Genomic DNA, 22079 nt, shown 5'->3' with positions numbered 1-22079 from the left:
TTTTATCATTATCTAAAAAACTATGTATTTTACTTATTTAATTTTGTTTTCTTTCTCTCTCACACCCTAGCATGTAAGTAAGATGCACGAGCGTAGGGATTTTTGCCTGTTTTGCTCACTGCTATATCTCTAGTACCTAGAATAGTGCCTGGTGAGAGGCAGGTGCTTGATATATCCTGTAGGCATAGAGTGAATGAGTGAACCATCCAGGGCCTCAGTCTCTTCATCTAGAGAATGGGTACACTAGTAGAACCAACCTCCTCTTGTGCTGGTGCCCAGCACAGGCCCTGGAACATAGTAGGTGATCAGCAAGGCACTCTTTCTTATCCCTCTGCCCTGCCCCCATGTCATGTGTAGAGCCAGGGGTGGGCTGGGCTGGGCCCCATCTAGCTCCAACCCATGATAATCCTTGCCTCTTCCTGAGCCCTACTGGAGAGTGGCAGGAAGGGCCTTACCTGGGTGGATGTCCTGGAACAGGGACTTCCAGATGGTGTACTGCAGGGGGCCTGTGTACTTGGAGGTTGGGAAGTCTTCGTAGGTCAGATTGGTCTCATGGATTTTCCCTTTGAGCCTGGAAGGAGAGCAAGAGAGCAGGCCACATTGGGGGCTGGATTCCTGTCCTAGCACCTCAGGGCAGCTGGCATAGGGCGAGGTCACGTGTGGGAAGTCTGCTGGACCCAAACGCCGACTCAAGTGCCTACCTGTGCCACTTCCTAATTCTCTAGCTATTGCCCTCAGTTTCCTCATCTTTAAAATGGGTACTATGATAACACCTGTTTCCTAGGCTTGTGAGGATTACATGGCATAATGTATGTAAAATGCTTAGCACGGTACTTGGCTCAAGGTCAACACTGAATACACGATGTTAGCTATCAGTATTGGTCATTAACGAACCAATAATTAAGTGTTATTACTATTAAAGGCAGCTATGGAACTAGAGAGACCTGGGCTCGAATCCTGGCTCCCCCACATACTAGACAAACGGCTTTGGCCAATTGCTGTAGCTTCTTTGTGTCTCAGTTTCTACACGTGTGAAATGGGGATGGCAGTGGTAACTACCTCCAAGGGGCTATTAGGATTATAATAATTTACATATTATTATTTATTGTATATAATATCAATGTTATTATAAATAATATAATAGATAATATAAAACACATATTTGTAATATAATATAAAGCACATAAAACAAATAATATCCTATATGATTATAAATATTATATGTAAAATAATATGAATACATAAAGCTTTTACCCTAGGCTCTGGCACAAAGCAGATGTCCTGTGTATTTGATGGAGATTTGAATGAATGAATTCTCTGCTAACCACCCCATCTGCCTCCAATCCCAGCATCCCACAAGGGCCAGGGAGGGGATACCCCCCTGGAGAAGACCCACAGCAGGCGGCTACCTACAGCTCAGACAGCGAGGCCACCCCGGCCAGGAAGGTGTGCCGGTCAGTTTCAGCCAGCCGCTCCTGCAGGATCTGGGCCCCCTCCTGCACCTTGCGCAGCTGCTGGCTGTAGCGCTGGACTTTCTGCTCAATGTCAGTCAGCGTGCGGGCCGTGTCTGCCTCTAGCTCCTCCAGCATGGCCTTCTGCCGTTCGCGCAGCAGCCGGTGCAGCCGCTCAAAGACCTCCCCAATGGTGGTGCGCAGGCTTTTGGTGGAAGACTGTGGAGACAGTCATCAGGGGTCAGTCGGGGAGAGTGGATGGGGTGATCCCTGGGTGCGAGGAGGAAACCGAGCGTCTTGGCGTGCACAGAGGAAAGGGTGGGAAAGGCATGCCGGTGAGGGGATGGCACATGCGAAAGCATGGCGGCAGGAGAGAACTGGCATAGCAGGGACAGCAGCTAATTGTTCTCCGTTAGGAAACTAATGAAATGGTCCAGGTGAGACAATGAGGCTTGAACTAGGGGGGCAGCAGATGGACACGGCTTGAAAGATATTTGTAGGAGAGCCCCTTTGACCCTGGTGGCCAACTGGCTGGCTGTAGGGGTACAGGAGAGACAGGTGTAAGGACGATGTCCAGATTTCTGGCTTGGGGGTGGGAGGGCTGGGGAAGCTGGCAGGAGACGTGGGGGGCAGGGAGAGGTTGCTGAGTTCAGTCTGGGAGACAGTGAACATTTTATTTATTTATTTATTGGGCTGCACCACACGGCTTATGGGATCTTAGTTCCCCAACCGGGGATCAAACTTGGGCGCATGGCAGTGAAAGCGCCGAGTCCTAAGCACTGGACTGCCAGGGAATTCCCTTAAATTTTTATTTTTAAAAAAATCACTCATGGGGCCCAAGCAAAGAAGACGAGATCACAGATGTTAAAGAGCTTTATAAGTGGCAACGTGCTGGGCAAAGCTTGGTGGTCACTCGCCTTGTCCTGCCACCCCGAGACCCTCTGGCCAGGGAACAAGAGCTGGGGGGTTAAAGCCATAGTCACAGGAGACAAGCATGGACTTTTGTGGTTCTCTCTGCCCCCAAGGGCACTGCCAGGCCCAGGAGGTGTTGAGTAGTAAAGGGCACAGCTTTGGTGCCCAATGGCTCTGGGTCTCCAGCTGTGGCAACCTTAGTTGCCTGATATCTCTGAACCTTAGTTTTCTTATCTGGGAAAAGGGTATACAACAACATTGCAGGGCTATGGTAAGTGAGGGAACATTCACAAAGTGCATGGTATTGTTTGAGGTGCAGACCCAGAGCCTGGTTATTAAAACACTGGAACTGGCACATCCTAGAAGTCTTTGTGGAGAGATGACTTCTGAGCTGGGGCCTGAAGGACGGGCAGGATGTCAGTTGGGGGGTGTGGGCAGTGGGCCGAGGGGACAGCACAAGGCAGGATGACACAGGGTACACAAGTGCGGCTTGGCTGCAGCAGCAGCGTGTGGGGCCTGCCTCTGCAATTTGACTTCGTGGGATTCTGGCTGGGAGTTCACGGAGTCAGAGACCCTGCTGTGTTCAGTGCCCGGGGCTCTGTGGGAGGCTCCACAAAGGCTCAATTAGGGCCTGTTCCCTCCCAGTCATCGTGGCTGCCGGCTGCCCGCGGCAGGAAGAGCTGCTGGCAGTGGGCCAGCCTCCCTGCGCATGCCCACCCAGCAGGCAGGGCAGACAAAGGGGGTGGCGGAGAGGCTGGGGATGAAGGGCCAGGCTGCCTGTGGCCTCCCGGCGCCCCCTCACCCAGGGAGGGCCAAGGCTCTGGCAGCGGCAGGTCATGGTGGGGAAGCTGGGGCCTGCCCTCCCTGCACCGTCCGCCACTGCCTTCCAAAGAGCCCCAGATCTCATGGCCACCCCTTCCGTCTCCTCTTCGGCCAATGTGCAACAGCGTTTGGCCCAAGGGCCACCCTCTACTAATAGAAAATTCTGGTTTGCCTCCCACCTCTTTGGCTGCTCCCTCCCTGCCACCCCTGTTCCTGAGGACTCATCCAGGCTGGCTCCTTTTATTCACACCCCGTAACTCCCACTGCTTTGAGGATGGCTTCCAAGTCCATTTCAAAGGTCTTACATGTCTCCTGAGCACCACATTCATCTCTCCACCTGCCTCCTCCACGCATGCCCCTGGGTCCCACCAACTCACTGGTTCAACGTGTCAACTCCACATCTTTGCCAACAAACTTGCTGCCAGAGTGAGGCTTCTAACGTGCAAACTGGGTCACAGCCCATCTCGTCTTTAGGAACCCTTCTTGGCTCCTTGATCACTAGTACAGTGCTAAATTTCTTAGCCTAGAATTCAAAGTCCTTAATCTGATCCCAGCTTACCTCTCTAGTGCTGCTGCATCGTAATTCCACCTGCCTAGAGTGGACCCCTCCCCCAGCAAATGCTTTATTCAACTGACAAACTCCTACTCATCCTGCAAGACCCAGATCAAAATCCACCTTCTCTGTGATACCTTCCTTAACTTTTCCAGGCAGTTAAATGTTCCCATTTTGTAAATATTCTGAATATACTGCCCCACATTTTATGTGGCTTCCCAGTTAGTGGATGAACCCCTCCTGGTAGGAATGACATCTTCCTTAGCCCTGCATCCCAGAGCCTGGCACAAGGCTGATGGTCAGGACCTGCTTGAGAGGTAAAGGAGGGAGGGGTCTTGCCCAAGATTGCTCTGTAGAGGTGGGTGCAGACTCCATCTGCTCTCTCAGGTAGGGGCCCAGTGTCCCCAGGACAAGAGGAGAGAAAGAGGCTGGGAGAGGGCGGCTCAGAAGTGGAACATCAGCCACCCCAGGAGCCCAAAATATGTCCCTGATGGGTTCTCCAGGCCTACCCGGCTTGCAGCCCACAAAGCCAGAGATCTCGCTGAGGACATTCCAGCATGAGGCTGGAATATGCACTAGGCTCAGACAGAACTGGACAGTAAGGTCTCAATTAGCTACTTATTAGCTGTGGGGCCTTAGGCCTGTCCGTCAACCTCTCTGGGCCTCAGTTTCCTTGCCAATAAAATGGAGACGACAACTATTCCCACCTCAAAAGATGTATCTTTTCCCCCCACTCATTTGTTCCACAACTATTTACTGTGTGCTAGACACTGAGTAGGTTCTGGGGAATCCTGCAGTCATGGAGGTGACATTCTATGCGGTTCGACGAGACAATGAACAGGGAACACAGTTCCCAGCACAGAGAAAGGTTCAGCTAAACCGGTATGTCCCATTTACTCTAGTTTTTTCTAGGGCAGAGCCAGCCCCGCCCCACTCCCAATCCCTTCAGTCACGACTGGGAGAGCAGCTCCCACCCTGACCCACCACATCCCTGGGAACACACTGGGGCTTGGAAGAGCTGGGGCCATTTCAGAACAACACCCTGCCAAGAATGCGTCACTCGGTCAGGGCCGACCAAGGAAAACACTGGGCTGGGGGAGGGAGATCAGACGGGCCCTGAGGCCGGGCCATTGCAGGGGCAGGCGCCACAGGAAAGCCGAGTCAGGCACCAGGTGAAATATGACCTCCAAAGCATCCATAGGCATTTCTTGTATAAACATCCCAGTCCAGACAGGAAGCAGGGCTGGGGGAACTGGAGGGGAAGGTGGCCCCAGAGGACACCCCAGAGGTAGACAGATGGACAGGAAGGCAGGGGAGGAAAAGGTCAGTGGAGAAAAACAATGCGGACGGGGAGTGGAGAGAAGAACTGAATGCTGGGGAGAAGCAACAGACCATAATATTCCCCTCTCATCCAGACAGAGGCTTCCATTTGCTTCTCTTCACCTGAGAGGTGTGCGATCACCAGGCAGGTGGGGAAAACGAGGCTGTGAGAAGCAGAGGCCAGAGTCCTGTGACTGCTTCCCATCTGATGCCCACTGAGGGTGCTGCCCAGAGGCACTCCAGAGTGTTCTCTGAAGAAATGTTCATCATGACCTCCCTAAGACCCCACAGTGGGTTGGTGGCCAAGCTGGGGCACAGGTCTGGATCTCCAATGGCCTCTCCGGGCCCCAGGGGGAACTCTGGAGGCCCAGAGCATTCCTAAGGCTCTGCTCCAGCTGCTGCTGGCAGTGGCACCCCTGCAAATGGAGTGGAGCCACAATGAAATCACCCAAGAGCTTAGCAGCCAGGCCTGGGTCCCCAGTGCTTGGCTCCAGAAGTACAGCAGAAATCAGAGCAAGCCTTGCCCAGTTAGAGGTATCTGTGGGGGACTTGGAGGGAGTCCCTTGGAAGTGTGCTAGGATCCAGAACATCACGGCTGGAAGGAGCCTGGCAGAGTCCCTACAGCACAGATGGGAAGACTAGGGGCCCAGATAAGTATGCAGTTTACCCAAAGTCACACAGCACGGTAGTGGCCGGATCAGAACCCAGGGCCTTCCTCTCAGGTCAAGAAAAAAGGCTTTTCTTTTCAAACCACTGTGGCCAGAGCCTGCAGGGTTTGACGCTACTTTTCAGAGTCTATATCTCCACAGTCAGAGTTGAAGAGGGGAGCTGATACCAGGGCTGAGCCACAAATCATCAGGAGGGCTTTGAAGGAACATTCTCAGGATTGGCTGGCTCCTTGGGCAATGGGTGTGTTTAGCAACGGGAGAAAAAAAAAGAGAGACTAGGTACATTCTCCCAGCCCCGCAGGACACCAGGGTTTTCCGAAGGGTCCCTGGTCCCACCTCAACTTTCACCCAAAGCAGGAAGGGAGAAAGGATCCCACTTGCCCTCAGTCATCTTGGAGTGGGTCCCCGCCCCATTTACCTTCAGGGAAGCCCCAGCCTCCGCCCCACCCCCATGCCCCGGCCTAACACCTGGAGTTTGGACCCTCGAAGCCCCGCCCCCACAGCAGGCCCAAAGCCACGCCCCTCAACTTCCCAACTGGCCCTGCCCCCACGAAGCCCCGCCCCCACGTCCAGGCCGGGCTCACCTTGGTCTCCGCCAGCTGTCTCTTGAGCAGTTGCAGCGCCTCCGTGTGCTCCCGCTCACTGTCCTGAAGGGCCTGAAGCTGCTCCTTCAGCTCCCTCTGGAACACAGACAAGATCGGGATGGGGGCGCGGGCCAGATGCGGCTCGGGGGATTCCGTGGTGATGCAGAGCCCAGGCCCGTCCACTGTGGGCACTGGAAGCTATCCTGGCCCCGTCCATCTCCTGCCCCAGCACCCGCCTCCCTTCACAGTTTAACAACCACCACGTTCCGCAGAGTCTGTCTCCTAAGTATCTCCAGAGTCTGTTCTCGTCTTCCATCTGGAGTTTTGCAACAGCCTCCTCTCTGGCCATCCTAGGGGCTTCTGGTCTCCCTGTTTCCAATCTACCTCCACATACTTTCTGACCCACCCTGATTTGCTGGCCAGGACTCCTTGCTTAGAATCCGCTGGCAGGAACCAAGGCTGTACTGCTGCCCAGGGCTACGCCTGACTGCCAACATCCTCTGAGCACTTCCGGTGGGCTAGGCACTGTTCTTAGACCTTGGCTTGTCATTTAATCCTCTCAATAACCCTGAGGTAGGCACTATTATCGGCCCCCTTTTCCGATGGAGAAACTGGTACAGAGAGGTCAAGAAACTGGCCCCGAGGCATACAGCTAAGCATGCAGGGGTAGTGCCAGAAACGGAACTCAGGAAGTCTGGTTCTGGAAACCATGGTCGTGACACCAGGTGACATGTTTTCTATAGTGATGACACCACCCATGATGAACAACAACAAAAATCCATGATAGACAACAGGTCAAATTTTTAAATAAGGACAGGATCGGTATTACTTGTTTTTCCTTTGCATCTGGTTCCTATAAGGCTCAGGATGACACTGCTAGTCATCTTGTCTTTATTTAAAAATTTGATATTTTGTTCATCATGGGGGTTTGGGCATTAATTTTGATTTTTAAAAATTGCATTAGATATTATCTTGACTACTGAGGTTTTGGGCGCCTGCTTCAATTTTGCACCTGAAGCAAGTGCCTCAGTCCCCTGTCCCTAGTCCCACTTCTGTCTCCCCCATCCTTCCCCCATCACTCCCATCCAGCCAAAGCGGTCTTCTTCCTGTGCCTCACGCTGGGCTTGTTTCAGTCTTATGACTTTGCACTTGCTGCTTCCTCTGCCAGGTGCACTTCACTCTCAGATTTTCTCCCTGTGATTCCTTTGTAGCATTAACGTATCGACTCAGATGCTGCCTCCTCGGAGAGGTCTTGCCTGACCAGCCCATGCACAGCAGCATCCCTTCCACCCTCCTATTTAGTGGTCTCCATAGCACCTCCTGCTGTCCATGATCTTGCTTATTTATTTGACATCGTGTTTACTGTTCATCTCCTCCAGTGGCATGTGAGTTTTATGAGGGCAAGAATCTTGTCTGGCTTGTCCACTGTTCCATCCCCAATGCTTAGAATAGTGTCCGGCACACAGTAGGGCCTCAATAAGTATTTGCCAAATGAATGAATGGGGTATGGAGGCTGGTGGCCCCCAGTACTTCTGGACTTTTAGCCCATTGTATCACAGCTCGTTGTTCTTCTGGCTGCCTGTTATCCATCTCCATGCAGGGCAGGCCCTCCCTACCGTTTTCTCTCTCTATCCCCCATGCCCATCAATGGCCTGGCACTGAGATGGGGCTCAAGGAAGTTTGCTTTGGGAGTGAATTTCCATGAAAACAGCCTCTGAGCAGGACCCAAGCTCCCTAGTCAGCCTGGGCTGTGAGTGATGCCAGGGAGGTGACTTCCGTGATCACACTCACCTCCTGCCCACTCATCTCGTCAGAGCAGGCAGGGCCCTCAGAAAACATCTAGTCCAACTAATTTTACAGACTAAATAGCAACATGAGAAAATGGTCATGATGACACACTAAGGGAAGCATGTAGAAAACAAAATGATCTGTGCTTACTATCCCTTATTCACTCAACAAGTATTTATTGAGCAATTATGATGTACCAGGCACTGTTGAGGCACTCGGGACACAGCAGAGAACCAGACCGATGCAGTCCCTACTAATAGGGATCTTCCAGTCTAGTGGGGAAGACAGATAATAACAAGGAAAATAATAGAAGAATCAGAGAGCTACCCATTATGGTCGATGCTCTAGAGAAAATAAAGCCGAATGGGATGGGTGGCAAATTTAGGTAGCGTGTCAGGGAAGGCTTCTCTGTGGAGGTCACACCTGAGATGAGAGCTGAAGGATGAAGAGGAGCCAGCCTTGAAAATACGAATTAGATAGAAAAATTGGAATAGCTGGTTTTGTGGGAGTAGAGAGCTTCCACAGACATAATGACTGGAACTCTGGTAGCCATCTCAGGCTGTAAGGCAGCCAGAAAGATGGATATGACAGGCTGAAACCAGAGAAATAGAAGGAAGATGCAGCCTGGGTCCCTGATGGGGTAGCCACACCATCACTGCACTCAGTGATATGCTAGGAAGCTTGCCCTCTGGAAAAAAGAGAAACAGCCCCAATTTATAGTGTTGGCCAATTTCCTTGGTGTAAAGGCTCCCCACAAAGCCAATCTGAAGCTCTCCATGTGAGGTCACTGGATGCAGAGCTGGGAAGAGATTTGCACAACTAGTTCTCAGGAACTGGGACAAGCTGGCTCTGGCACACCGCTGCCTGGGGTCCTGTCCTATAGACCTGTTTTACGTGGGAGAGAAATACACCCCTATCTAATTTCAGCTACTCAGGGCAGCTCTCTATTACTAACAGCTGGAAGTCATTCCTAATAGATTCATGTGCATCAGAGCCACTGGAACAGATGGATCGTGTTCACCTAAGAGTACAGAATGACTACTCCTCTCTGACTGTCTGGGGTCTGTCCAGCTTGGGGCACAGTCTGCTCGAGACACAGATTTTGAGGAGATGAACCAAATGCTACAACCCTTCCCCTTGGTGGTCCTCATAGACCCAGCCACCCAGGCAGCTCTTCAGATTCGCTGAGAAAACTGCCCTGGAGGCCACGTTCCTCATATCACTCAGGGCACCCCAGGGACACGGTCAAATTGCTCCCTGCTTTCAGGGCCAGGGAACAACGGGATCCCGGGAGTAATGGAACACTCATTCGTCCATTCCGCAAACATGTGCTGAATGAGGCCTCCTTGGGCCCCACATGCTGCTGTGTCAGTGACAGGGAGAGGGATGGGGTACGAGTCCCAACCCATGATGCCTCAGGAGGTGTGCAGATGGGCTGGGGGGAGACAGGGACATAGGCACTCACATCACAGTGGATGCTGGAATAGTGGTACGGGACCCCAAAACTGCCCCTCCTCCACGTTCCCCATCGCAGTGAAGGGCACCCCCCACCCCTGCTGCCACCCAAGCCAGAAATCTGGGGGTCACCCTTGACATGGCCCACGCCCCCAATCCAATCAGTCATCAAGCTTGCCCTGGAATTTGTTCTCTCCTCTCTATACCCACCACCCCGGTTCAGTTTTCATCACTTCTTTTCTGGACAGTGGCCCCAGGCTCCTCCCTGCCCCACAGAGCAGCTGGGGTAATCGTTTGACAGGACAGATGTGTCCCTGCCTCTCCTCCCCAGGCCGCTCTGCAGGATTTCTACATTGTCTGGGAAGAAGGGCACGAAGCCTGAGTGTGGCATTCAAGGCCCTTCACTACTGGCCCCAAATTTCTTCTCCAGCCTTTTCTTTTCATCCAGACCTGTACTGTTCAATACAGTAGCCACTAGCCACATGCGGCTATTGAAATTCAAATGACTTTAAATGAAATACAGTTGAAATTCAGTTCCTTGGTTGTACCGGTTGCACAAGGTTGCACATTTCAAGTGCTCAATAGCTCCAGGTGACCGGTGGCTACCGTATCAGCACAGATGCAGAACACTTCCTTTATCCCAGAAAGTTCTACTGGCCAGCGCTGCTCTAGATGCACTAAACAACTTGCAGTGCTCTCCGCCAGGCCTTTGCACATGCTGTTCCCTCTGTCTGGAATGCTCACCCACATGGTTTTCTCCACTTGTTAGGTTCACGCTCATCTCGCAAGATCTAGATCAGACATCACCTCCACTGAGAAGCCATACCCCAAACTCCATTCTGTCTTTAGACAATCCTCTGTGTACAGAGCCTTCCCTCACACTATCTGGCACACACTGTATTTTAACAGCAAGGTGACCTGTCAGTCTTCTCCATGAGATATGGGCTCTTAGGCCAGGGACTGTGTCAGATAGACTTTCACACTATCAGTACCTAGGACAGGGCTAGGCGCAGAGTTTGCGGAATGAATCTACCCACAGAGGAGGCTGGGCTGGGTCAGAGCTCACCTCCAAAAGGGTAGGAGGAGACCCCAGGGAGGCAGCTCTCCTCAGGTGGGCTACTGAGCCTGAGGGAACAGCTAACTTAGGAAAAACAAAACCTAGAACCCACAGAGCAAGACTAGGAGGCAGCCTGCACTTTGTCACCCCCTCTGCCTTCCCTCTTTCCAGGTCTGGGACCAGACCTGATTCCCTGGGTTAGGAGACTGGCTTTGCCACCCACTAGCTGTGTGACGTTGGGCAGGTACCCTAACCTCTCTGTGCCCCAGTCCCTCGTCTGTGAAATGGGGATAACAATACCTCCTAGGGTTGGGAGGGTGAAATGAGATAACAGTAAGAAGTGTTTAACCACAGTGGAGAGCCTGGCCACACTGGCTGCTCGGGAGACAGAGAGGTCACCACGTCCCACATGAGGCTCCTGGGTCACTTCTCCACGTCCCCACGGTTCACTATGTCCTGGCCCCTTCTTTCCTCCTCAGATGGCCAGGGCAGGAAGGAGCCCCAGGGACCGTCTGGTCCAACAATCTGGATTTCTAGAACAAGAAACTGAGGTCCAAGAGAAGTGACTGAGTGGTCCATGGCCACACAGCTTTACAGAGAACCAACTGGAAAATTTCCTCCCAGCAAAGATCAGACAGGAAACAGCAAACTGTTGATAAACTCCTAAGCAATAGAGCTAACTGTGAGGCAGGACACTGGCCATGCCTGAGGCTCAGAACCACGTCTGGAGGTGGTATGGTTTGGGTTTGAACTTCACAGGCATCATGTCACTTAATTCTCACAACAGCCTCATGAGGTTAGTGCCTTTATCGCCTCAGTCTCACAGAGAGGGAAATGGAGGCTCAGAGAGGTCAGGCAGCTTGCCTAAGGTCACACAGCTCATAAAAGTCAGAAGTGGGGATCTGAGTGACTCCAAAATCCATGCTGGAAACTGCTCGGCCTCTCTGCCTCCCGCTCAGTTCAATACAGCCATCACGTCCGGGCACCCACGGTCAGGCAGAGTGCCAGCCACTCCGAGTCTGCAGGTTCTAGGGGAGGCAGAAATGCAGATAGGTGGACTGTAAGGGAGAGCAGGACATCGCGGAGGGAACACCGGGAAGCCAGCTGTGTATGTGACACCCTTCCTCTCACCTCAGCTTCCAAACCTGTGAAGTGCAGTGAATGACAGTGCCGGCTCTGTGGTTGCTGAGGATTAGGTGACTTAATACCTGACCTAAAGTGAGGCACAGGAAATGCTCAGTCACTCGTAGTTACTGTCATTATCATCACGATAATTATAATTGTATGTGAGGGCTTCCCTGGTGGCGCAGTGGTTAAGGATCCGCCTGCCAATGCAGGGGACACGAGTTCGAGCCCTGGTCCGGGAAGATCCCACATGCCGAGGAACCACTAAACCCATGCACCACAACTACTGAGCCTGAGCTCTAGAGCCCACGAGCCACAACTACTGAAGCCCACGCACCTAGAGCCTTAGGCACGCAAGAAGCTCTGCAACAAGGGAAGCCACCTCAGCGCGAAGCCCCTGCACCTCAACGAAGAGTAGCCCCCGCTCGCCACAACTAGAGAAACTCCGCAGGCAGCAACGAAGACACAACGCAGCCAAAAATAAAAAACTTTTTTTTTAAAATAAATAATTGTATGTGCAATAGGGACTCAGAACTGTGGGAGTTTCTTGGAGACAGTTTATTTCTGACGGGAGGATCAGGGAAGATGGATGGATGGATGGATGGATGGGCAGGGTCCCTTCAAGTCTCCAGGGAGGGGCCAGAGCATTCCAGGTGGAGAGAACAGGGGCACACCTGGCGTGTGCAGGAAGTGGGGGGCAGTTTTGGGGATGGCAGGAGCCAGGTATGTGGGTGGAGTCACAGGCTGGAAAGGCCAGTGGGGCTAGCATGGGTGAGGGCAGTGTGTGTGGGGTGGAGGATGCCTTGGAAGTCAGCCTGGGGAAGCTGGACTCAGCAGGCCCCATCAACTCTGGGGCAGGGCAGGAATCAGGGATGGGAGGAGTGCCCTTCTGAGGGCAGAGCCATAGCTCTGTACCCCTCCCTCTGGAGAGAGGGCAGAGTCAGGACTGGTGCAGACCTAAGCACACAATTATGCAAATATGTCAGCTGAGAGGCTCTGGGGCTCCCACAGGCATGAACAGGCCAGGACTCCGGCAGCCACTGAGGGGGAGAACAGAGAGCCAGGGCTCACATGCCCCAAAGGCCAGACCTCCCCTCCTACAAGGCCATCCCTCTCCCGGCCCAGAGGAAAAAGTTGTTGCCGGAAGCCATCTCCCCTGGCTTCAGGGACCGACACCCCCTCCCCCCGACCCCCGGTCACTAAGCTGTGCTGCCCAGTGGAAATAGCATGAACTTGGGTGTCAGAAAAACCTGGGTTTGAATCCTGCCTGCGTGCCCTTGGGTAGATCATTTCTTCCCCTCTCCGTGTCCACCTCTCAGAGCCTTATCTATAAAACAAGGACCGGAGCCACTTGCGGGGCTACGATGAGGATTAAATGAGATGACACCCTTGAAGGGCCCAGCATGACGTGGCACACAGTAGGTGCTCAAGGCCCCCTCCCCTTTCCCATGCCCAGTTATGCCAAATCTTCACATGGCAAACTGAACTTGTCTCTTTTTTTTTTTTTTTTTTTTTTTTTTTTTGTGGTACGCGGACCTCTCACTGTTGTGGCCTCTCCCGTTGCGGAGCACAGGCTCCAGACGCGCAGGCTCAGCGGCCATGGCTCACGGGCTTAGTTGCTCCGCGGCATGTGGGATCTTCCCGGACCGGGGCACAAACCCGTGTCCCCTGCATCGGCAAGTGGACTCTCAACCACTGCGCCACCAGGGAAGCCCTGAACTTGCCTCTTTTCTCTTGTCCCCCAATCTCTCTTCTACTCGCAGCCCTCTGATGCTCCTGTCCCTCCCGACAGACCTGAACTCTCATACATCTTCTCTTCCTCTGAGCCCCAACCCTGTCCACTCTGAGCCTCGTGGTCTCTGGCAGGCAGCACCTCATGGCTGCTCCCCCTCCTCCAGGCTGCCCCCAACCTGTCCCACCTGCACGCTGCCCCTTAATGCACACCGATCAGGCCAGCCTCGCCTGCTCCAACCTGTTCCTGGCTCCCCCGAAACTCCAGGATCAAGTCCAAGCTCCTTGGTTAGGGGTGGCACATTCAAGGCCCTTTATGAGCTGGTCAAGCCTCACTTTCCCACCCCTTCCCCTGCAGCTACAACGAACCACTGGCTCACCTCCATGCCTGCCCCTGGCTGACTCAGATCATCTGAGTCTGAGTTCTAGCTTCAGCGACGCTTATTGGTTGTGTGGTCTTAGGCACAGTTTCTGAGCCTCAGTGTCCTTATGTATAAAAGAGGGCAATGAGACCCACCTCCTAGGGCTGCTGTGAGGATTAAACGAGAAAGGGTGCCTGCCCCTGGCACTCTCTGCACCCAGGCAGTGGGGCTGTGGATGTTGTTATCCCCTCTGTCTGTAACGTCTCCTTTCTCTGCTCTCAGGATTCAGCCCAGTTGTCAGCTCCAGGGGGATCTGGGCAACGCTGACTTATGGCCAGAGGAGCCTAGGACATGACCTTGCAGCTTCTGTGCCTATTCCCCGAGAACCACTGCAGGGCCAAGCTTGTCCTGCTCTCTCCCGGACCCAGGACTTGGCCCTCAGTTAGCTACAGCAGGAGTGTCGACTGAAGAAATGATTGAATGAATCCCTGAATCCAAGATAGAGCCATCTCCAAATCCTCCACACCTGCCCCAGCGTTCAAGCAGAATTCAAGGTCCGGAAGGTAAATGATGCTGTGAAAATAGCACTGGACTGAGATTCCAGGGAGCTGGGCTCTGGACCAACCTCGGGCAAGTCCGTTTCCCCATCTGTACAGTGGGGAGAGGATGGAAGTGGATGGTTTCTGAGGTCCCTCGCCATTTGGATGCTCCCTGAGGCAGTTAGGGTTTTGGTGAGGAGGTTGAGTTCTGAGCCAGACAGACCCGAGTCTGAATCCCAGCTCTGCCTCCTGCTTGCAGTGTGATCTTCGGCAAGTTACTGAGCCTCTGAGCCTCAACGTCTTCTTCTGTGAAATGGGGCTGATCCTAGTCCCACTGGGGGAGTAGGGAAAGGGAAAACGGCTGCTGTGAGGATTCAATGCCCGTAACAGTACCTGACACATAACAAGTGTCCAATACCCTCTGACTAGTGTTTTTTTTTTTTAGGGTTGTTAATGTTTCTGTTGTCACTCCCTACTAGATTCTTCTCTCTCTAGAAAATAAACATCCTGGGGCCCCAACTTCAATTCTGAGTTTTGACACCGTGGCCTGTGCTTAGCCAAGTTGTCCTGGATGAACAGGCTTTCCTGGCTGCTGACTGACAGACACCTGTGAAGAGGGAAGTAGAGATGCTAACAGCAGCCCAGGGGCTGACTCGTTGCCAGCCTCGCCCCCATGGAGGCTGCTCTTTGCACAGAAATCCTGCCCTCTCTTGGGAAAAGTAACACCAGAGGCCACTTCCCCAGGACACAGACAATCTGGCTGCCTCCCTGTCCACAGCACAAAATAAAGCGCCTTCGCATCAGTTGTCTCTGCATAGGCAGCCACTCTCTCTCCCTCTTTATACAGTAAGTGGACAGTTTTGTTCTTTTTTTTTTTTGACAGTTTTGTTCTTATTTCCACTTCCCAGGTTTGGAAAGGATGCAGAGAAGGCAGCACCTTCCACTCAGCTGGAAGAAGCCAGCGTCAGGATTTGAATCCAGTCCCCCAGCTCTGTTCTTTCCCCGTGTGGCTGCCTCGGCGTCTCTGGATCTCCACGCCCAACTCCTCAGGGCTCCCATCCTTGGCTGATCCACTGCTGTCTCCCTTGGCATGAAGGAGGCCTTGGGAAGGGCTCCAGTCGTCACATGAGACCTGGAGGGGGTGGCTGGGACTGCATCCAATCCCTCCTCTGGAGGTTAGGAAGCTGAGATGGCCAGAGAGCCGGATGCCATGCCTGAGCAAGATGACATCCAGCACCTGCCCTCGGTGCATCAGCTGGCACGGGCAGACTGTGTCCTTAGCCTGACCCTGTGCTGAGTACACTTAAAATACAAAGACAGGCAGGGTGCGGGGGAGACAACTACCCAGCCCTCAGAGGCAGCTCGGAGGCCATGTGTGGACAGTTAGCTAAGCTTCAAATCCTGTCCCTGCCATTTACCAGCTGGGTGACCAAACAAGTCACCGAATTCCTCTGAGCCTCTGTTTTCTTATCTGTAAAAAGAATAAATTACAGTACCCACTCGACAGGGTGTTATGAAGATTAAATGAGGCAATACCAGAAAAGCACTTAGTATAGTCCCAGGCAGTGGGCTAGGGCTCAGTAAGTATTGGCCGAGAAGCCCCCAAACCCTTCTGAGATGGGGCTCCTTCCATCCTCTTTGCTCTATGGTTCAGTGCTCAGCAGTGGAAAAAAAGGGAAGGTACATGCAGACACACACACACACACACACACACACACACACACACACTCACACACACACACAAAACATGCTCACCTGCCGTTTACACAACAAAAATTCTGTAGAACTATAAAAAACAAATCTTTAAGAAAAAGGTCATGTTTTTCCAAGGGATAGAATTATGGGGGGATTTTAACTTTTACATTATATAGCTCTGTTTATTATGTTAATTTTATAATCAGAAAAAAATAAAAGATATTTAAAAATTGTCATGTGCTACTGTGTGCCAGGCACAGCATCAGGCACTTTTGGTACAGCCTCCCTAACCCCTGCAACATCCTTCCCAGGAAGGTCATGTTATCCGCATGTTCTAGATGAGCAGGTAGAGGCTTAGAGAAGTGAAGTGATCTGACCAAGGACACACAGATTATCAGTGACGATGCCAGGATCTGACCCCAGTATTGGAATCTGGGGTACAAAGCGATTCTGCCTGGCAGGTCAGGGAAAGCTTCATGAAGGAGGTGATATCTGCGCTGAGCCTGGAAAGCTGAGAAGGACTTCTGTAGGCCTGGGTTCTCAGCCAGGGGTGATTTTGACCCTAGAGGACATTTGATGAAGCCTGGAGACATTCTTGGTTGTCAGAGCTTGGGGTGGGTAGTGCTACTGGCACCCAGTGGGTGGAGGCCAGGGATGCTGCTATACATCCTACGATGCATAGGATTACCTTGCATAACAAAGACTTATCTGGCCCCAAATGTCAATAGTGCCAAATATGATGTAACATACCAGAGCTGTCATTTATCGAGTGCTTACTATGCGTCTCAAGTTCTGTACCAAGTTCTTGCAAATGTCATCTGGCTTAATTCAACCCCATTATTCCCATGCTGTGAAGGAGGGACCTGAGGCTCAGAGATGATAAGGAACTTCCCAAAGGTCACACAGCCAGAAAATAGGAGTGCAAGATTCGAGCTGCCTGAATACAAAGCCAGAGCCTTTAACCTTTCCGCTCTGCTGCCTCCAGGATTTATAATAAATGAAAAATGCTCCAGGCCAACTGCTAAGCAGCGGGGTGTGAGGAGACTCGGGATGAGCCAGGAGTAGCCTCCTCTGGCCTCAAGGCCTTGGGAAAGGTCCCCCCCCCCCCCCCCGCGCAGGGGGCATTTCCCCATCTGTCAAATGAAGTTTGCATCAGGTGATCTCCAAGACCCTGCCAGCTCTGAGTCTGTTATTCTCCAGGAGAGGGGTCTAAGCCCAGGCTCCAGGAGCCCTGGGGACAAACCACCAGCTGCTGGGAGAGGAAGGGGTGTGATGGGCAGGCTCAGCCTCATTTCCAGTGCATAACTACCTAATGAGCCCCACTTCCCCATGAAGAGAGGGGGTGGGGTGGTGAGGGTGGAGAGTGGCTTGAACCTCACTCAGGAACTTACTTCTCCAGGGGGAGGCATGTTTCTCTGCTACTTTCTTGCCAAGCCCAAAGGAGGCACCAAAACAAGGCCTCCTGCGCAGGTGAGAGGCAGGTCTGGGCATTTGCCCAGCTGGGCACATGAGTTCTCAGAGGTAGAAGGAGAAAGAATGGGAGCACTTGCGATCCAGCCCCTACCAAGTGCCAGGCATCTCAATAGCAGGTTCATCTCGGGTCAGCCTCATGAAAATCCTAGTTGGAAAGAATCATCCTGACCCCGGTTTACAGGTGAGAGCATCAAGGCTTCCATGAAGACATGTGCTGATTACACAGACAGTGCTAAAGGAAGGTTTGGAACCCAAGTATGACTGACCCCAGGACAGTACACTAGAGAGTGAGTGGCAGTCCTCTTTTTCTTTTCACCTAAGAATGACAGTGTTTCAATAACGTTTGGGGAAAATATATGTTCAATTTCTCCTGCCTGCCCCAGGTCATGGAATGGACTGAAAAAAACCACAACACAATCATTTGGATTTCCTGGTTTGCAGACAGGGGAACCAAGCCTTGGAACACAGAGTCCTTTCCAGCTAGCAAGTCAGACAGGGAGAAGAGGGGCTGAGCAGCAGGGGCGGGATCCAGCCGGGGTCAGGCTGAGCTTTCTTGGCCGGGCGCTCTCACTGTCTGGCAGTGTGGCTTTGGGTAAGTCACATCACCTCTCTGGACCTCAGTCTCCACATCTACATAATGAAGAGGTTGGGCAGATGGTTTCAGACAGAGTCCCTTCAAACTCACGACCTGCACCTAGTCCTGTCCAAGCTTCTCTCCTCTTCCCTGTTTATGTGATTTCATAGACGGGGAGATGGGGATACCAGTGCCTGGCACAAGGGGCTCTGGGGGTGGACGGTCAATGCCAACCTTGTGCAAGCTCCCAGAGCCCCCAACTCTTGCTCTCTATCCTCAAATAGCCAAACTGGAAGGGAGTCAGTGGTGGTTGGGGATTAAAGGGACAAGGAGCAGGTAAGGTGAACATGGAGTCATTTCTCCTAGGGCCAGGGCATCTGCTGGTGCAGGCTGGCTCACAGAGACTCATGTATAAGGGGGGGGCGGGTGATCCCCTACAACAGGGAAAATAGTTATTTAGCTCCTGCTTAAGGAGTCAAAAATCTTCTTCCGAAGGCTCCACAGTCTGGGCCAGCTCAGGTCACGACTAGTCATTCATTCAGCCTTTACTGATGTTCACTGTGGGCCAGGCCTTCTGGCAGGCTTTGGGGCCATAGATATGATGACTAAGAGACTTCTCTTGTGGACTGTGTGCTAGCCTGGTATCCCAAGGCCAAACACACAGGGCTGCTAGATTTAAATGGTTTAGCTTGAGAAAAAGATTCCAGGCTCAAATAACCTTGGGAATCATTTTATTAAACACAGCAAAATGGGTTTCTTTGCTACAAGATTTCTCCAAGCCTTTAATATGCAAATGTACACTGAGAATCCTCCAAGGAGGGTATAGAGAATATATTATATTTCCCAAAGAGCTAATCTTGGAACACAATTTTTTTTAAACATTATACTTATTAACAGAGATTGGGAAGATGCAGCTCTATTGCTATTGTTTTGGCCAGTGGAGTTTAGAGAAGGCTTACACAGAGAGGGCATTTGAGCAGGGCTTTGAGAGTTGAGTAGGAATTAGTCCGTGAGGACAGGAAGGCTTAAAGGAGACCAATTACAGTCCTAGGCTGACTATGTTCAGGTTACCCTGCATGTACTGCTTCATTTAGTCCTCAAGGTCCTGATGCAGGTGACAGATCTAAGGAGGTCACCAAAAGTCCCTGTAGACTTCTAGAGGTCCACCACCCTCGCTTTTCTTGAATCACCTCACTTCTGGGCCTTATTCTCCAAATCTTGAATCTTTTTTTTTTTTTTTTTTTTTTTTTTTTTTTGCGGTACGCAGCCCTCTCACTGCTGTGGCCTCTCCCGTTGCGGAGCACAGGCTCTGGACGCGCAGGCTCAGCGGCCATGGCTCACGGGCCCAGCCGCTCCGCGGCATGTGGGATCCTCCCGGACCGGGGCACGAACCTGTGTCCCCTGCATCGACAGGCAGACTCTCAACCACTGCGCCACCAGGGAAGCCCAAATCTTGAGTCTTTAAGTCCTGTCCTCACTCTCAACCTGGCCTCTACTGTGATTTAAACCCAGAATGGTCTTTACAGTATCAGAACTTGATCCCAGCCTTAGCCCCTCATACACCTCGGCCTAGCCCCTGGCACCCAAAACTGCTCTCTCAGCAGTTTGCTGACACTCATTTAGACCCTCTCTTAGATTTAACCCTGACCTGCCCAGAGCGATCTAGCCCAGGTACTGCTCCCCAGGCCCTGATGCATACCTGATTGAACCCCAGGTCATCGTGCCCCAAAGCCTGCAGCTCAGCTATTCCGTATAGTCCAGACTCATCCTCGGATGGCGGCCCCACCTCCTGTCTAGCCCCGACTTTGTCCCATTCCCCATCTGTGTCTTTGTCTCCAACTCATTCCTGAACCTTCTTACTTGGGTCCTGTCTCCAGGTCCAGTCCCACGACCCCTTACAGGGGCGCTGCCCTTGCCCAGCTCTGATTCGGCTCCGTCCCTAGCCTTGTCCAGGTGGTACCTGGTTCAGCTCTGATCTCATCTGTCCCTGCCGTTCCACTCCATTGGTGATCTCTCCCCAACCATGGACCCACCCACCCCCCACTTCAGGTCTCTCTGACACCCCGCCTGGTGAGCGCGGCCCAAGGTCCCACCCTCAACACCGCCTCCTCGCCGCGGCCCCGCCCCGTCCTAATTTTGATAGGGCCCTGACCCTGTCGGCGGCCCCGCCCCATGGCAATTCTGACTGGGCCCTGCCTGCGGTCCAACCCTGACCCCGCCCCCGGGCCGGCCCCGCCCCCGCCCCAGGCCCGCCAAGCGGCTCACCTGCAGCTCCTCGAAGGCGTCATCGATGCCCGTGACCTGATGCTGCTCGTGCAGCGCGGGTTCATCGCAGAAAAAGCAGAGCAGCGCGCGGTCCGTGAGGCAGAAGAGCTTGACCTTGTCGTGTGCCTGGCAGGGTCGCGCGGCACGGCGTGCGTTGAGGATGGCGTCCAGCGGGAAGGCGCTGTAGCGCTCCACGATGTTGGCCAGCTTGAGGCTGGGCGCGAGCGCGGGCTCGGCAAACGTGCGCCGGCACTCGGGGCAGTCGCGGGCGCCCTGAGCCTCCTGCCTCACCCAGTGCTCGGTGATGCAGCGGCGGCAGAAGTAGTGCTCGCAACCCAGGCTCACCGGGTCCTGGTAGATGCTCAGACAGATAGAGCAGAGCAGCTCGTCCTTGAGGCTGCACGCCATGGCGCCGGGGACGGCGGAGAGGGTCCCCCGAGATGCAAGGGGCCGGCTGGAGAGCGCGACGCTGTCGGGGGAAGCACCTAGGGATGGGTGCGGGGAGCAGGCCCGGAGAAGCAGGAGCTACAGGAGAAGGAATGGGTGCTGTCTGGGAGTGGGGTAACGCGAGTAAGAGGTGCGGGGTAGAGACTACCCGGGAAGCGAGCCCAGGAAGGTGGTCTCGAGGCAGTGGGTGACCCGGAGCGATGGGTGCTGGAGGGAGGGAGCCGTGGGTGTCTGAGGGAAGGTGTTCCTAGCAAGAAGCTTCTGGGGAAAGTGGCAGTCGGAAGGCATGTGTGCTGGGAGAAGGGGATGTAGGAAGGGGGCGGAGGCTTTGGGGGGCTGTAATACCGGTATGGGTGCGGTGGGGGGAGGGGGAGAAGCTGGGGATGGGGAATTCAGGGGGAGGGGAAGCCAGGCAGAGCCTCACCTCGGCTGGGCCTGGCAGAGGAGAGGAGAGCTGTGAGCACGCTCAGCTGCCCGATCCCGGCCCCAAGACCCGGCCCCGCGCGGCCCCTTACCCCCGCCTGCTCAGCGGCCACTGCTCCGTTCCGAGCGCAGCCTCTCAACCCGGAACCAGCCGAGCCTGAGTAGCCGGCGGAGGTGGCTCCCTCCCCACCCCCGAGGGCGGGGCCTCAGCGACTCCGCCCCCGCTGCGGGAGGGGGAGAGGAGGGGCGTGGCCCGGCCTGCAGCCAGCTGACCCCCTCCCCGCCCCCACCATTCTCCAGCTCCCCGGGGTGCGAAACCCAGCTGTTCCTTCAGGGTGTGCACTTGGAACAACATCCAGGTCTCGCTTGGCGTCCCTGCGGCGGATGGGGGCTGGGGAACAGCTAATTTGAGAGGATAACGAATAAAGAGGAATATCTTGTTGGATCATCAATGTGAAGATTTGGGAAAAATATTTTGTATTAAGACAAACACGGATATGTTGTCTAATCTGCATAGAATATAACTTTTGCATAAAATATAAAGATAAAACTCTAGAAATACCCTGCTTGCTTAGAGCAATTTCAAGTCCCTCACACTCGTAAGCCCTGGGGTCCCATTTCCTCTTCACTTTCTTAAGGAGTGCTAGGTGGAGAAGTTGGAGAGCCCTGGCCTTGACTGATGTCTGACCCAAGGAGTTGTCTCCACTCAGCAGACATTTCTGGAGTGCTATATTGTGTGCGTGGCGGTGGAGATGGAAAGGGGAGGAGGGAGCAGGAGAGAGGGAGGAAGAGTAATAGGAGACCTTAACTTGTACGCCAGATGGAGAGGGGATAA

General features: G+C 53.3%; 1 protein-coding gene across 2 annotated transcripts in view; it reads right to left on the bottom strand.

Annotated features, from left to right (window-relative positions):
• Window positions 1-21420, bottom strand: part of TRIM62 (tripartite motif containing 62) — a 32617-nt gene extending 11197 nt beyond the window's left edge. The window contains exons 1-5 of one of the 2 annotated variants that reach the window (XM_059070955.2): window positions 21246-21420; window positions 20375-20899; window positions 6311-6406; window positions 1414-1670; window positions 456-571 (exon numbers count right to left, since the gene is read on the bottom strand). In XM_059070955.2, the coding sequence (XP_058926938.1) occupies window positions 456-571; window positions 1414-1670; window positions 6311-6406; window positions 20375-20782 (877 nt within the window). In that variant the 5' untranslated portion in view covers window positions 20783-20899; window positions 21246-21420. The remainder of the gene's footprint in view (window positions 1-455; window positions 572-1413; window positions 1671-6310; window positions 6407-20374; window positions 20900-21245) is intronic. The other variant, XM_059070953.2, reaches the window with a different exon arrangement.
• Window positions 21421-22079: the final 659 nt, after the last annotated feature.

This window comes from Kogia breviceps, chromosome 1 (genome assembly GCF_026419965.1).
Source record: "Kogia breviceps isolate mKogBre1 chromosome 1, mKogBre1 haplotype 1, whole genome shotgun sequence".
Taxonomy (NCBI): domain Eukaryota; kingdom Metazoa; phylum Chordata; class Mammalia; order Artiodactyla; family Physeteridae; genus Kogia; species Kogia breviceps.
This window is presented reverse-complemented; position numbering and strand designations above follow the sequence as displayed.